Genomic DNA, 16,195 nt, shown 5'->3' with positions numbered 1-16,195 from the left:
TTGCACCTCAACTTCCTTAAATGTGAAAATATTGGCAATAAAGCTGAAATCAAAAGTAAAGTTATTTGGTATGATGGAGAATAAGAATATGGCAAGTAGATAAATATTTTGAGATATCTGAACAGCCTTCAGTCTGAACTCACACAGGGGTGGATCCTTGACAGCCATGTTTGAACCATGTTATCTGATTGGTAAGGGCAGACATATGACCTGTGCTAGGCCTATCGATGTTCTCGTAGGAATTTAGATTGAGAGGTGCCAGCCAGCCTAGACTGGTCAGCTGAACTGAGGACACGTAACTGGGTACTGAGGAAGCTACCATGTTGGGACATGTGCTTACTTAGCAGTGAAAGAGGCCAGCTGAGAAAGAGAAAAAGGAGGAAGCAGATATACAGAGAGAAGCAGAGCTCTGAGTCCACAAGGTTCTGAAGGGAGATGGGCAAACAGAGGGATGCATCTGGGGAGCAGGGACTAGTTCACCTGGGTCCTTGTCAGTGCTCCAGTTCCAGGCTCAGGTCTCTTAAGAAGCCCAGACAGATCTCATGCCCTTGGTTCTGCAATACTCTCCTGCTTTCTTGTGGTAGATTTCTCTTTTTTCTTTGTTTGAGTGGGTTTCAACTATTCATAAACAAAAGACAGTGGTTCGCAGCTCTGGTTCAGCATCAGAATGCCCTAAAGAGGTTTTTGAAAACCCAAATAGCCCTGCTCTGTTCCCAACAGGTCTGATTCAGCAGGTCTGGGATAGAACCCAGGCACGGGAAATTTTTTAAAACCTCAACCTAAGAACTATGGTTCATGGAATGGCAACCAGTACATAGCAGAAATCTGGGCATCAAAAGAAAATGGAGGGCTTCCCTGGTGGCGCAGTGGTTGAAAGTCCGCCTGCCAATGCAGGGGACACGGGCTCGTGCCCCGGTCCGGGAACATCCCACATGCCGCGGAGCGGCTGGGCCCATGAGCCATGGCCGCTGAGCCTGTGCGTGTGGAGCCTGTGCTCCGCAACAGGAGAGGCCCCAACAGTGAGAGGCCCGCGTACCGCAAAAAAAAAAAAAAAAAAAAAAAAAAGAAAATGGACATTCCAGACCAAGATAACAATGGCAAAAGGGGAAGGAATAACCATAGGATGCAAGAGTGCACATCACTTCCACAAAGCTGCATGCTGTAAATGACTCATCTTAGCGTGTACTTCCACACTGAACAAACTCTGGGCAACTTCAGTCATCAGTCATGAAAGGGGTTTAAGTTTCCAAGGATTCAAAGTACTTCAGGTTTGCTTCACATAACAATAAACTATCCCCTGCAGCTTTAAATCTAAATCATTTTGGTGTCTGGAAGCATCAAATCTTAAGAAAACATTATTTAGGTAGACAATTATAGGTTGTGATGGGCTAGGCAAGGCACAAATGAAAACAAGATGTGGGTGTGCAAAAGAGGCAAGTAAGTGGGAATTTGGTATAGAAATTCTCCCCTGCACAGGGAGAAACTGAGTCTGAAAGTTGACCGTGTTCATCTGACAGCAAGATTAACACCCAAATTATGGAATAAATTAGTAAGTATAACTACAAATGAAATCACCCTCTTATAACTTTGACAAAGGAATTTATCTCAGGTTTAGAGACTAGATCTCGTCTGAGATAGATGACAAAGATTACTGTAATATTTGTCAATTTTTTTTCAACAACTATAAAAAAGTTTATAATATTCTTCTCTATAAAAATCCATCTTTTAAGAACTACATTCTTTGGTTAAGAGGCACTGGTAACAAAAATATGCTTAGCTCTCCTGCAAACCCTGGGAATGAATTCTCCACCAGGGAATGCATTCATGTCTGAAAGGCACACAAGGATTCATACACAACAACAGGAGTTTCAATAAACTGATACAGAGAAAGAGAATCTGATTTAGGACTTAGAAACCTCCTCTGTATAATAGGTACAAACTTGGCAGCGAGTAGAACTCTGGCATCATCTTCCATTAAAGTTCAAGGCACTTCTGTCAAAATGACTGTAGGAATTGCAGGGGTGTGCGTGTGTGCGTGTGTGTGTGTGTGTTACGTCCTTCATGAAAAACCTCAAGAACCTGCTGGTAATTGATTCGAGAGCACCATGATAACTTCGGCATTGGACAGTAGGACAGTAAGACCCCTCAAGGAATGAGTCCTCTACTATGGTCACTTCACTGCTTAGTATCTTCCAGCTACAGCCCCATGTGTACCAAAAGGGAGGGATAAGTGTTGAGTGAAATGCAGTGAAAAGAAAATATAATCACTACCACTCCTTTATGACACTATTCTGGGCAAATAAATGATCTTACCTTTTGGAATTATGCTTTCTTAACTCCAAACTGAGACGTATCCAAGTCAAATACAAAGGAAGATACTAATGACAGCTTTGAGAGTTAGGTGTATGGTTTAAGGCAAAAGCTGGCAGAACCATAATTAAATATCCAGTTTCCTCAATAGTTTGTTCTACAAATGATGTAATAATAATAGCTAACATTTGCTGAACACATATATCAGACACCATTCTCACAGGTTACATTTTTAACTCTTTTAACCCTCATTTTGGCCCCTGAAATCAGTTCTATTAATACGCTCACATTTACACTGGCACAGAAGGGTTAAATTACAGCCAAGGTAAAATATCTGGAAGTGACAGAGCCAGGCGAGACCCAGGCAACTGCCACTTGTGATAAACCCCTTCACCTCTAAGCTTTACTGCTTCATATACTGCAGTGACCACACAGAGTTTTCACTTTTCTCCTTCCAGTCTCTTCAAGTATTGCTGGCCTGATGGCCATTTCCATAACACCAAACCCGCAGTGGGTACCTGCTTGTCCACAGTGAAGGCTCCGAAGAAAGGATCTGCAGAGCTTCCATTAATTCCCATATGTCAAACTTTTGTTACTGGAAAACCAGTAGTCACAGATTATAGTCCTTACTCTACCTTTAATTAGCTGGTGATTTTGAACAAGACTCTCAAGGCCTCAATTTCCTCATTTAAATAAAAGAATTGTATTAAATGATTCCTGATTTTCCAGCTCTACAAAATGTTATGATGAAAAGAAAAAGATTCTAGGTCTCTTCTACAACTCCCCATGTTGGCAGGCCTTATAAGCATCTCTAGGCAGGAAAATCAGTCGTGGTGAAACCTGTTGGTATCATAAAGGAAAGCTGATGTGCTTCAGGACAGGAAAGACGCACACCAGAAAACTACTGAAGGACTAAAATATGCTGACTCTACTAGTCAAATGCATGATGGCTCTCTTCTTTTTTTTTTAACTTCGAAAAACTTTTAAATACAGAAAATTACACAGAGAAAAATACAACAAACACTTTCTATATTTTCTTCAGTTTTTTTTTCTTTGTTGTCTTGTACATTTAAGAATATATCATGGGGCTTCCCTGGTGGCGCAGTAGTTGAGAGTCCGCCCTCCGATGCAGGGGACGCGGGTTCGTACGCGGGTTCGTGCCCCGGTCCGGAAGGATCCCACATGCCGCAGAGCGGCTGGGCCCGTGAGCCATGGCCGCTGAGCCTGTGCGTCCGGAGCCTGTGCTCCACAACGGGAGAGGCCACAACAGTGAGAGGCCCGCGTACCGCAAAAAAAAAAAAAAAAAAAATATATATATATATATATATATATATATATATATATATATCATGCTGGGGACTTCCCGGGTGGTCCAGTGGGTAAGACTCTGTGCTCCCAAGGCAGGGGGCCCAGGTTCGATCCCTGCTCAGGGGACTAGATCCCACTTGCATGCCACAACTAAGAGTTCGAATGCTGCCAACTAAGAGTCTGCATGCCGCAAGTAAGAAGCCCACATGCTGGAACTAAGAAAGATCCTGCGTGCTGCAAGTAAGACCTGGTGCTGCATAAATAAGTTAATTAATTAAAAAAATATATCACATTGAAGTACCACGATCGCTTTTCCTTCTCCAGGTGACAACCATTATCAAGAATTTGGTATGCATCCTTCTAGTCTTTTTAAAATAAATATAGTCTTTTTGGGTACATAACCTTATCAGTGAAGCATAGAGTATCTCTAAGGCGCAAATTTAGAATTGTATTCACTGTGTTGCAGTGTTTGTGCCTTTTTACATCTAACGTGATGCTGCCAGATTGCTCTTCAAGGTGACTGCTCCAATTTACTCTCCCATTAGCCATGGGAGTTCTTGTTTCCACACACGCTCACCAACACTTAGGAGTTTTCCGTTTTAGTTTTGATTTTTGGTTCTTGGCTTTGGTAGAGTTTTTTGCTTGCTTGCTTGTTTGTTGCCAAACTGATGGGTAAGAGTGGTATCTCATTTTTGTATTAACTTTTGTTTCCTTAATGACTTGGAAAGTTGAACACTCAGGTTTCTTCGAAAAACTGCCAGTGTGTAGCCTTTGCCCATTTTTCTGTTGGGTTGCCGTTTTCTTATTTATTTAGAGAATATGAATAAGCCTAACTTCTTAAGGCTAGAGGGTCACAAGTTACCGACTAGTTTGGGAGCCACTGGTCGGCCCTGATTGCGCAAAGGGGCCACCCAATCTGGGGGCAGGCTTTGTAGCAGAGCCTGTATCCAACAGCAGAAAGAGTGAGATCGTGCCATTCCGGAACCAGCTAACTAGTTACTCATCTGAGTGGCTAGGTTGTAGACAGGGCTTTTGGGATCTTTTTCATTTGCTTGGCCATTGGTCTGTTCACTCTGCTACTCTACACCTCTATTTCCTAGGCAGTAAGAAGGAGGAATCTACACCAGCCTTTTCATGATCTCTCATAGACTGAAGAAGAAAAAAGGCCTGGACTCTCTTATGCTTTGTAAAGACAGGTTTCACCTATATGAGACAATCTGAAAATGTTTCTTCTCAGCTTACAGAACGTTTAAGGAAAGAGCAGATTAAACTAAACTGAAATGGAATTTTTAAAAAGGCATTTAGCTTTATTTCTCTGCACCTTCTGAGAAACAGGAGGAAATATTTTTGTTTTCTTTGCCCTGGGGTTAACTAGAGACAGCCTAGTGTTAGAAATACAACAGATGTAAAGTCTCCTCCTCTGTGAGGTGAGTGACTATGTGGCATAAGCTCCTTCCCCAAGACAACTTAGATCTTTGAACATGTGGGCACCAGGCTGCTCTGCGGCGCTGTCCCCAGCTTCCTCAGTGGAGAAGAGCCATGCACCCTACAGAGGTTTAGAAAGAAAACAATGTTATGAAAGAGAGCTTAGTCTCTTTGGATTTTCCTGAAATAATGATCTCGTGTCAAGCCTTGACTGCTAAAATGAATTGTATTTTGATTAATGACCTTTATTCTGTTAAAAAAATAAATGACCAAAGTGTGTGTTTATATATGCAGAGAGGTATATTCTATGTGTCTGTGTGTGTGTCTCCTTTGTTTGTGTGTGTATACCCAGAGTGGAAGAGCCAGCTGTTTTAGCCATTTATATTTGAGGGGGTGGGGGGTGGGTAATACAGTAAGTTCTGTTGAAAGGAGATGATGGGAGAGAATCTGATACCCTGAATCTTTCAACAAGACAGAGGTCAGAGGGCAAGTGTGGAAATAAACTTAGAAACTAGCTTCTTGTTTCTAAATCAGTTTTTCAAAAAGTCAATCTAAAATGCGAACTCCTTTTGGAAGCTAGGTTTCGTTGCTATTGTTGTTAGGAGGCGTTTGGTTTGTTTGCTTGTTTGGTTTTGTTTCTCAGTTGATTCTTCCCACAAAATTCAATCGGGAAATGAGTATAGGTGGGGGATTGTGAGGTCCTGTTCTATCAAAATCACCAGCTTCAGCAAACTCTTCCCCCAATCCTTTCAACAACAGGTTTGTAGACTTGCTATTCTTCTCTCTTCCCAGTTATTCCCTGTAACCTGAAAACTACAGATCTAGACATTATCATTTGAATTTATTTAGAATTACTGACTGTGAAGTCAGTCATCCTCTGCTTGTTAAGAGATTCACTTAAAGATTGGAAAGCCTCCTGTATAAATGACTTGTAAGCGACCATGTGGGCTCCGTGAAGAGGAAATGACTGCTGCTGTGTAATATGCAGAGACTGTAACCTCTAAGCAATGTGGCCAAGGGAACTGCAGAACCCGACAATGGACCTAATTAGTAGATATGTAGATGCGTGAAAAGTATAGTCAGAGGGAGCTTGAACTTGTACAAAGCACCCCAAGTCACCACATAGTAGAACGTAATGTAGTGGCCCAAAAAAGTACAGAAGAAAGTGGAGCGACATACGGCCTTTACTTTTTTTTTAACCTTAACTTTTAAAATAAGTCTAGATCCAGCAAAGCAGTAGTATGCCAAAGCTATTGTTCTTTAGAATAGCTTTTCCATATGTAAAACTAGAATTGTTTCCCTAAGTAAAATCCATTTTCCTGAGTCTTGGTTTGAAGTCTCTGAATCTCAAATTGGACTAGTAAAGTTACAGTAGGAAATAAGCCAGAGACATACCAGAGCCAACATTACATGCTCCTGACTCAATATGGACCCATACACTTAACTCTACCCCTCCAAAAAGATTGGCACCAGTGCTAAGCTATCCCATGATCTGTCTCATTTCTATAGTTACTGCAGAAACAAATTATCATTTGCTTTCTAACAGAGAAAGCGAAGGAGCAGAAAACAGAAATCCTAGGCTTTATCATTACTTGACCACTAGGTTTCTTTTTCCTGTTGGCTGTTTGTCCATACACGACATTTGCTTCTTCACAGGCATGTTATGAGCGTTAGAAGTAACTCCTGGGCAGACCTATATTTAAACTAAACCAGCCAACGTTTGTTCATGTTACCTTTTAACATATGCACCAAGCAGTTTCGCAACTCTTTTGATAAGCAAATTCTCGACCTAGTAATCACAGAATCTTAGTGAAGAGGAATATAAAGTTCATCTAGTCCAACTTCTTACCCAGTACAGGAACCCTATATGCTTGAAAAATCCCTCTTTTATACAAATGAAATGTCTAAGGCAATTTTCTCTTCATATATTCAGTGGAGGAGGAAAACATCGGCCACCTTTTTCATTATAAGAACTCTTTCTAGACTTAAATACCATTTATTTTCTCCCTTCAGTCTTCCTTTCTTTAGGTTAAATAGCCCACTTTCATCGTTCTTCAGAGATCTGATTTTCCATGCTTTTAATCAGTTCAATTGCTTTCCACATCCTCTCATAATGCAGAAGCCCAAGCTGGGCATGTAACTGAATGACAGCTTTGCCACTAAGTGTCTCATTAATACTGAGTATGGTGACTCAGTTTTCATGCCATGCTCCTGTTAATACGGCCCAGCAACATGTTAGATTTTAAAGTCTCTTTAAAAACAAAAAATATATATATATATACACATGTATGTATGTACGTGTGTATATTATGTGATTGATTCTTTACTCTGACCTCTTTAACTCTGTTATTTAAAAAAATACTTTTAACATTAACTTGTTTAAAAGTGAAAAGTCCTCAAATCACTTAGAACGTGTTTGTCCTAAGGTAAAACCCAGCCCTCACAGGATTGAAACATACTTAATCACAGATGACACACATAGCTAGTAATACACCTTATTACCAGTCCCAAGTCCACTCCTGGAATTCCTGAATTTCATATGTGTATCATCACATTCTCTGGCAAAGTGACAACACTCTGTGTAGTTCTCTGGGCCCCGAAGCTCAAGCTGACCATAATCTCTTTTTAGTAGCTTATGGCCTCCCTGGGGCTGGGGTCCCAGAAAGTGATGAATTCTCAGATGTGTGGATGCTTTACTCAGGAGCCCAGGCTGTAAATGACAGAGTGCCAACTCAAATTGTCATCGTGGGTAAAACGACAGGTAGGGCCTGTTAGTGGGTCACACTACCAAAGGAGCTGGACCCAAGTGCTTAAATGATGATTGGAGGCTATCTTCCTCCATCTTCCAGCTCTGTGTTCCAGTGCGTTGGCATTCCTAGGCAGGCTCCCCCTAAGTGGTGGCTACAGGCTTACATAATACCAGTAGAGGGACCCTAGCAGACAGAGGGAACTCCTCTTTTCTGGTAGTTCCAGCCAAACTCTCGTGGTAGATTCTCATGTCTTGGGTCACATATTTATTCCTAAACCAATCACCGAAACTCTGCTTGGTCTGATCCAAGTTCAGAGCCAACCTCTAGCGCTGGAGGGCGGCATCAGCTTTATGCAAACCACATAGATGGAGATTAGGATGGGGTAGTTCCCCAGAGGAAAACCGAGGTGATGTTTCCAAAAGAATGGGGAAGGGAAGCGTGGCAGAGGAGAACACAACGCTCTTCTATTCATAGCCCTTCAGTGTCTCCCCATGGCTTTCAGGGAGGCCACAAATGGCACGGTCTGTGACACACAGAATGGAATCGATAAAGACTTGAAGAATGAGTCCACTGGCTGGCAGTCTGGTCCCTTTGTGACCACCGGCCCAAGACCTCAAACACTTAAGGACAACAGGAGCATTGCTTAGCAATGCACCAGAGAAAATGCTTGCTGGGTTGGAATGGCTGGGGGTGGTGGTAAGGGGTTAGGGTTGAGAAGATACAGTCCTTTCTGTGTAATTTCAGGGAGGGTAACCCCAGAATTAGAGAAATCGCTCCCATGCATCTAAGAAGCAGCATATACTTAAAGCCTATAATGAGAATTCCTTTAGCATTTCTTTGATCCCTGGTTCAGTGAAGTTTCGATCAAAATTTTGCAGTGACTTTAGGCCAGCTGAGTAAAATACTCAGGGTGGCCACAGAAACAAGGCTGGATAAAGATGTATGAGGTATATGGAAAGGAGGAAGAAACAAGGGGCTCCATAGGGAAGTGAGTGCCTATGGGGCTCTTGGCAGAGACAGGATAGGTGTTCCAGGAAACTGCCTACCTTTTGAAAGTGATGTAAGGGGTTTCTTGCTGAATATCATAGTAAAATGAATGCCTATCAGCGAATAATCAGAAGATAAGATCCTATTCTAGTACTGTGCTGAAATGTGCCACAATCATATTTACTATGGCACAGTGATTAACTTTTTTTTTTTTTTTTTTTGCGGTACGCGGGCCTCTCACTGTTGTGGCCTCTCCTGTTGCGGAGCACAGGCTCCGGACGCGCAGGCTCAGCGGCCATGGCTCACGGGCCCAGCCGCTCCGCGGCATGTGGGATCTTCCCGGACCGGGGCACGAACCCGTGTCCCCTGCATCGGCAGGCGGACTCTCAATCACTGTGCCACCAGGGAAGCCCCACAGTGATTAACTTTTAAATTCCAGTTTATAGTCATTGATATGCCTTCGCAATTATGCCTTGATATTTGTGAGTATTTTATACTGTGTTTTAATAACACCTTCTTAGAAGATTACTATCCACTCACAGTAGTTAGAACTTGAAATAATTACAGTCTGTTTACCTTCGGTGCCTTACTGAGTCTTAAGTTAATTATAAAAATATTTGTAAGTAATAAAAATAACCTCGTGGGGTAATATGGGCATTGGTATTGAAAGCAAAAGAAAACCAGGAAATTTAGCTGGATTCCCAAAGGAGTCTTTGTCTGAGAAAGGTTTGGGAAGCACCATGCTAGATGTCTCCAAATGTCCTATACTCTTGGCCTAAGCACAGAAGGAGAAAGCAGTAGACAGAAAAAGAGAGAGGAAATGGAACAACTCTCTTTGCAAAAAGGAAAATCTCTGGAAAATAGCATTTTTATTCTCTGTGTGCTCTGGAGGAAAACAGGCTTATACACAACATCCCCTTTAAATAAAAAAAAAAAAGGCTAAACTAGTAAGACACTGAGAAAACTAACTGAGAACATCAAACTGATGGTGTAATAAATATGGCAGAAATATTTTATAACCTTATTAAAAATCTAGCTGGCCAAAACAGATAAAATTGAAATACACATGCTTACCTCTAAAATCAAACTTGTTTGCCGGGTGTCTTCCTGTGTGTCCCTCCAGATTTTCTCTCCATCCTTCTCTACCTTGCTCTCTGCTTTGGCACCTGACCTGTGTGGACCACATCAGTGGGACCTTTTCCTGGGTTTGGCCACTGGAGAGCACCAGCAGGAGACTGGAGGGGGCAGAGCGGCCTTGGGCTGTGGGTTGCCCTCACCTCCTGAAGGTTTCAGATCCCCCCCACCCCGGGGCAGCCTTCTCTGTCTCCTGTTTCCAGAATCCAGCCTGTCCCCTCGTCCTCTCAGGTCTAGGGGTACTAATGGAGCCCCACTATTTTCGCACTGGCAGGCTCACACAAGCCCATGACCACTCCACTAAAAGTACTCCTTTTATTATTCAAGTCTCCTGAATGATTCTAATGAAAGTCATCTCTTGATGGGATCCTGGCTGATACAACCTGTAATGTATTCAGTTGAAGAAAAAGTAATTCGGTTGTAGAAAAAGTTCTAATGGCAACCTGTGCCTTGTTTTATTTCTAGTCCTAACATTTACTAGTATCTTTTATGAGAGTTGAATGCAGGCCAAGCCAAGGCATAAGGAGGTTTATGACCAAAAAAGCCTTCAGTCCTCTACCGGCGACCTAGCACAGAACAGAGTGTGGAGTGAGGACTGCTCAGCTTTCAGCATGCTGACATGACCCTGCTGCCTCCTCCCCACTGCCCTCAAAATCCCTACCTCGTCCTTCGACCTGTCTGTCACCTTTTCTTTCCATTGGGTAGCAGTGGGGCAAACAGCACTGACTGTAATAGCATTCAGGACAGTACTAAGTACACAGTGAGTTCACTTGGGGAGACAAGCCTTATTTATTCATGAGTCATAAAATTATTCAATTAGTGTTTAGTAAAAGATGAAAGGAAATTGCTAGAACCTCAAGCACCTCGACAGCAGGAACCATGTCCCAGTCATGTGTCGGGGCCCCAGACCTAGCACAGTACCTGATACTCAGTAGGAGCCCATTACAACACTTACTTACGAACTAGAGTGTTCCGTTCTCAGGGACAGTAGGATGGCAAGTGCCATGGGAAGCCACACTTGTGTGTCTTGAGTGTACACTTCCACCGTGTGCACAAGTTCCCTCTCACTCTCCTTATCAGGACGTCATCAACGTCTTCCTCAGTGGTATCTAACCTATTTTGGGTCACGGACTTCCCCCTTGGAGAATCTGATGAAAGCAATATACCTGCTCTAACACCAACAGATAAGTATAGGTCAAAGACTACAGGTAGAAAAAAAGAAATACTCTTAGTCAAGATGGTCCACACGATCCTGAAGCGGACATGTTGCCTGTGTAGAAAAAGGGCAGGGCACAGGGTACTCCCCGAGGGATCTAAGAAGGTGCATTCTAGTCCAGACTCCACAGGAATAGAACCTCGAGGGACTAACTTTCTTTATTCAAACCCCAGCATCTGATAATGAATACCTGTGGTGCTGGTGGTTGATGATGTTGATGGCTCTCAGCATGGGCCGGGCACTGTGCTAAGTGTCGTGCTTACCTTAACTCTTAAGTTAGACCTTACTGCATCTTCATCACGTAGGTACTACTACCGTCCTCATTTTAAAGATGAAGATGTTGAGACCCAGGGAGGTTTGGCAGACCGCTCAAAGTCATAAAAGTAGTTAGCGACGAGGCCAAGATTAGAACCCAGGCAGTCCCAACCAAATTCTTATACTCTCAACCAGTCTGCTACTGCTCCCTCACTAACAAGCGAATACCTGCTCTTAACTACCTTGTCTCACCAATGGAACTTTATTAGCACCCATCTGTTGAGCATCTACTGGAGCGAGAGGCATTGTGTTAGCTGCTATGGGAGGCTCAGAGATGCATACGACAGAGTTTTCTCTGGAGGCATAAGTGCCAGGAAAAGGGATGGGTAATGTCTCATTGACATTAATAAGGCCATATGGCATAGGCAAGGAAGAACTGGGGCAGAGCATGAGAGCCAGGGAGGTAAAGTACGGAGTGGGTGGGTCAAAAGCAGCCTGAGAGATGATATAAACTTCCAGGGAAAAGGAAACTTGAACAGGAATTCAGAGAGTCTGAAAAAATTATGGGTAGGAATGAAAATGTAAAGCAACTGGTAATAAAGACATTCACACTCTAGAAGGAGAAAGTCTGTTTAACATTAATCTGTAACATGAAGCACAGAAGATTACACCTTAAATATATTATTTGCATGATATAAAAGGAAAACAGTATAAAGAGGTTTTAAATCTCATTAGAAGATACCACTTGAAAGCAGGAAGGTTCGGAATGAGGCATGTGTGCACTGATCCCGGTGTCAGCTCGGGAATGTCTGAGATCAGTGCATCCAAAATGGACCAGTCCTGGTTCTGGGTCTCGCTGTGATCCAGGCTCTGTGCCGGGTGTCAGAGACAAAGAGATGCACAGGATAGGGGACCTACCCTCAAGGGGCAGACCATTTGTTGGGAAAAACAAACTGCTTTGTGATTTACTATAAAAACTTCGTGATGCACATGAAAACAGGGGGACGAACAAAGAGTCTATACGCCGAGGCCTGGAAGGTGCACAAGAGTCATCCCTGCTCAGACAGGCAGGCTGCGAACAGCTGTTTTATTCAGGCTGCCTGGGCTCAGATGGTCCATTCTAGCACCGTCTGAGTGGACTTTAGAACATAAAACAAGAGATTATTTGAGAACCATCGAAACAGCACTATAAGTAAACGACACACGGCTTACTATTTTGCACTTATCAAACGAAGTACAGTATGTGCAACTGTGGGTGCGGTTTTATTTATGGTCCTGAAAGAGCTTAGTAAACTCTTCCAGCCATTGGTGACTGGAGGTGTCTGTACTTGCTCCTTTTCTCAGCTGCTTCCCCTGCTACTCCTGGCTGGCTTTGTAGCTTCGGAAGACTCACCATGGCCTACCCTGGTCAGCAGGGTCTCTGGACTCCTTCTGCAAGTTCTCTTAGTATCTGAATACTGCGGCTGGAAGTCAAGCTTGAACTCCCAGAAGAATGTGTCTGCTCCTGCACTGCTCTCCGGTGTAGAGCTTTCGTGCATCACCTCCTCTGATGGTTTCTCCAGTGCTTTCTTGTTTGTGCTGTGCCTCTTCCCTGGCGGACCTCCCAGTTCTCTAAGGAACGTCACCCTTAGCTGCCAAGGCCTCGGACTCAATGCCCAATGAAGTCACAAGTTGGGGCTCAGCCCAGTATCTGGCGCATAATAAGAACTCAGTAAAGGTTTGCTGAAGAATGAAGACACAAACGAAGGCAGGCTCACACCCCTGGGCCTCTAAGGGACCCTGCCCTCGGCTGCACAGGCAACAATGCTCAGCTACCACAGATGGACGGAGCGTCCAGCCCCTTAGCTAGTCCCAGCCTCACCCTGGACATTCCACCCCTCCCATCTGCTCCCACTCCCAGATCCCCTGGTCTCCCTGGGTGTTCCTGTCTTTGGGTCAGGAAACCTATTTATCTTGTCCTTGGGCTCTCCTTGGAGGAAAATCAGCTTCTGGTCTGAGGGCTGCTGGGAAGACTGCACCCTAGAAATAGCAGATGTTTTCCTCTCTGGACTCTTGCTTTCCTTTTTGAAATTCTCACAGTTGCCGTATCTACTAGTCAAGGTTATTAAAACCATACATCTACAAACATCAAACGCTGCCCACAAATGGGGAGAAAACACACGGCACTTTTTCATTCTTCCAACTGTCTTTGCCAACTGTCTTTCTACCATGTGAGAGCTACGTGGCCATGTGAGTTAGTGTAAATATATTTATAAAAGGGTGGACATACATACCATTGTGCTGGAGTGGCAGAATTTACTTTTAGAAAACAGTTTTCCTCGTATAATTTTATTTATCCATCCACCAAAAATCACACAGGATATGAGTAATAGCACCCCGCTGATTTATTTTTTTAGAGATGGCCACTAATGGTTATGCCAACTTCTCGGTTTCGCTCCAACCTATACACCTCCTAGCAGTGGTGCTGTGATTTTTCCCAACTCTGTGTTTAGTCCTTTTCCCACTAGGCCTGCAAAGTTGGAACATTTTCGGAGGCAGCCCATTGCATTATAAACAGTACTTTTTAACTGTCCCTTTTTGCCCGAACTTTTACAAGGTGCTAAATAAAAGCGTTCCTGGTAATTGTGCAAAGCCACGGCCTTTAGCCTTCTGCTTGCAGGCACTTCCCCTTTTGTCCATCCCACATTTGAATCTCAGCACACTGCCCCCAACATCCCAACCTCACAGTGGCTTTGTCTGCCCTGGCCCACACTGGAGGCTCCCATCATCTTAACACAAAGCAGGGAGGCACTGGCCTTTCAACAGACCATATCCATGAGGCCTAGAGGCAAGATTCATCTAGGTGCCACTTGGCTCTAGGCCAACCGTTTCCTAGTCTGCAAAAGCTCAAATCAGCCGATCAAAACATTTATAGAGTACCATTTATGTAAAAGGCATGAAGAATGGTACACAACCATCAGAAATGTAGTCCTCACCCCTCAGAAGCAGCTCGTGATCCAGAAGAGAAGAAAGGCTTTGCACTTAAATAGATACCCAAAACTACTGGGCCATACATGCTGACAGCCAACCTGAGGTAAAGGCAGCAAGGGCAACTGGATACATGTGGAAGGGATGGGGAAGGGAATTGAATGGGAAGTTGGAATGGGAAATAGTCAATCAGTCTGGCCAAAATGCAGGTGAGAAGAGGTACATTAAGACCAGATTGTCCAAGTCCTTGAGTGAAATTATGGAGCGTGTTGGGTTGCAGTCCTTGGGTTTATTTTAGAACTCTAAGGTGTCAGAAAGAAGCTGAATATACTTATTCAGGCATGAATCAAAAGAAGGACATTCTTATTACTTTTTGCCTTGTTATACTTCCTTATTTAATATAGTACTTACTATGTGCTAAGCCCTATTCTAAGGGATTTATAAATGTTAATTCACTGAATACTCACAGCAATGCTGTGAGGTCAGAATAATTATTTTGTCCTTTTTACAGCTGGGGAAACAAAAATACAGAATTTAGGAGATTTGCTCAAGGCCTATACCTGTGCCACCTCACCTGCTCCCAAGGAAGAGCAGATGATGGACCAAATGCTTCTGCTGAGCCCCTCAAAGAGGCAAATGAGATACCACGGACAGAGACTAATCAATAACATCTTCCCAGAACTTCTTTTGAAATATTCTAAGGCCATCACTGAATTGCTCCTGAAAGCCCCCATCCACCAGCATTCCATCACCCAAAAGGAGGGAAGCAGAATGTTTGCAAGTTTACCAAGTGCAGAAATTGACTAAGTTATACCTGAAGTGGGGAGAGGGGTTACAAAAGAACAGAGGAATGTCAGGAGGCAGAATAGAGGAGGGAGTGCCTGGGGCTGCCCTTAGTCTCCATGGAGAATAGAACAAGGTTCTTTTTCTCAGACGTGAAGGGCTAAGGAAGAAGACTGTAACATTATGCCCCTCACCTCTGCTGTCTTTCCTAGTGTCCCATTTTTTGTTTTAACTTTCCTTTGAGAGTTAGATGGTCTTGGTTGTGAAAACTATGAGGACCTAGTGGTTAAAGGAAACAGGAACACCGAGAAATGTAGCACAATGGGGAAAGGAGACAGATGATGGGAGTACAGAGGAAGAGGAAAGTGAAGGCCCACTACGCTACTCCAGGGGAACAGAAGGATGGGAGACAGGTTGAGAGTCAGAGGAGGAAGGCCGGGGTAGCTTTTCACCAGAGAGTCAGTGTTGGAGCGTGACCCTGTGAAAGAAATTCTTCCAGACCCTTGAGTCCATAACTCATAGTTTGAGAAATGCCACTGGGTAGACCACACCCACAGAGATATTTTACACTTAACAACCAGGCCAGAGCAGATGATAGGAACAGAATGGCCAACTTCATGGACTTTTCCCAGCTGGAACAAGTAAAACTGTTTACTTGATGAGCTCAAAATGCTGACAACTCATTTCATATAAGGAGAGAACCAGGAGGAGCACGTGTTGGTTCAAGAAGAAAAAGGTACCTGGCGGGGTAGTTTTGCAACTTCTTTACCAAGAGGAGAGCTGGGAGGAGGGAGTGGGCGGGGAACAGAGGGCCCTGCCTTTGGCAGGAGCGTTGGCTGAGCACTACAGCAGCTCTTCAGAGTTAGACAAATGGCCATTTTGGGACAATCATGTGATTCCTATGTAAGCTCATCTTGGAGCTGTTAGCTATTTACAGTCTCATGCTTGAAAGTCTCTTCAGGCTCTTTAAAGATATTAAAATGATGACACATTTTAAAATGTTGGGCTCTTTTTTTTTCCCCGATTGGTTTAATCATTCTCACGTAAAATAGGAAGCATC

At 43.5% G+C, this 16,195-nt stretch overlaps 1 protein-coding gene across 5 annotated transcripts in view; it reads right to left on the bottom strand.

The window, feature by feature from the left end:
• The window catches only part of RAD51B (RAD51 paralog B), a 626,370-nt gene that overhangs the window by 116,140 nt on the left and 494,035 nt on the right, over nucleotides 1-16,195 (bottom strand). The window contains exon 9 of one of the 5 annotated variants that reach the window (XM_032623577.1): nucleotides 5,056-5,164. The exons of the other annotated variants lie outside the window; for them this stretch is intronic. Within the exon in view, the coding sequence (XP_032479468.1) occupies nucleotides 5,142-5,164 (23 nt within the window). The 3' untranslated portion in view covers nucleotides 5,056-5,141. Of the gene's footprint in view, nucleotides 1-5,055; nucleotides 5,165-16,195 lie in introns of those variants that run through there. 5 annotated transcript variants of the gene reach the window in all.

Source organism: Phocoena sinus, chromosome 2 (assembly GCF_008692025.1).
Source record: "Phocoena sinus isolate mPhoSin1 chromosome 2, mPhoSin1.pri, whole genome shotgun sequence".
Taxonomy (NCBI): Eukaryota; Metazoa; Chordata; class Mammalia; order Artiodactyla; family Phocoenidae; genus Phocoena; species Phocoena sinus.
This window is presented reverse-complemented; position numbering and strand designations above follow the sequence as displayed.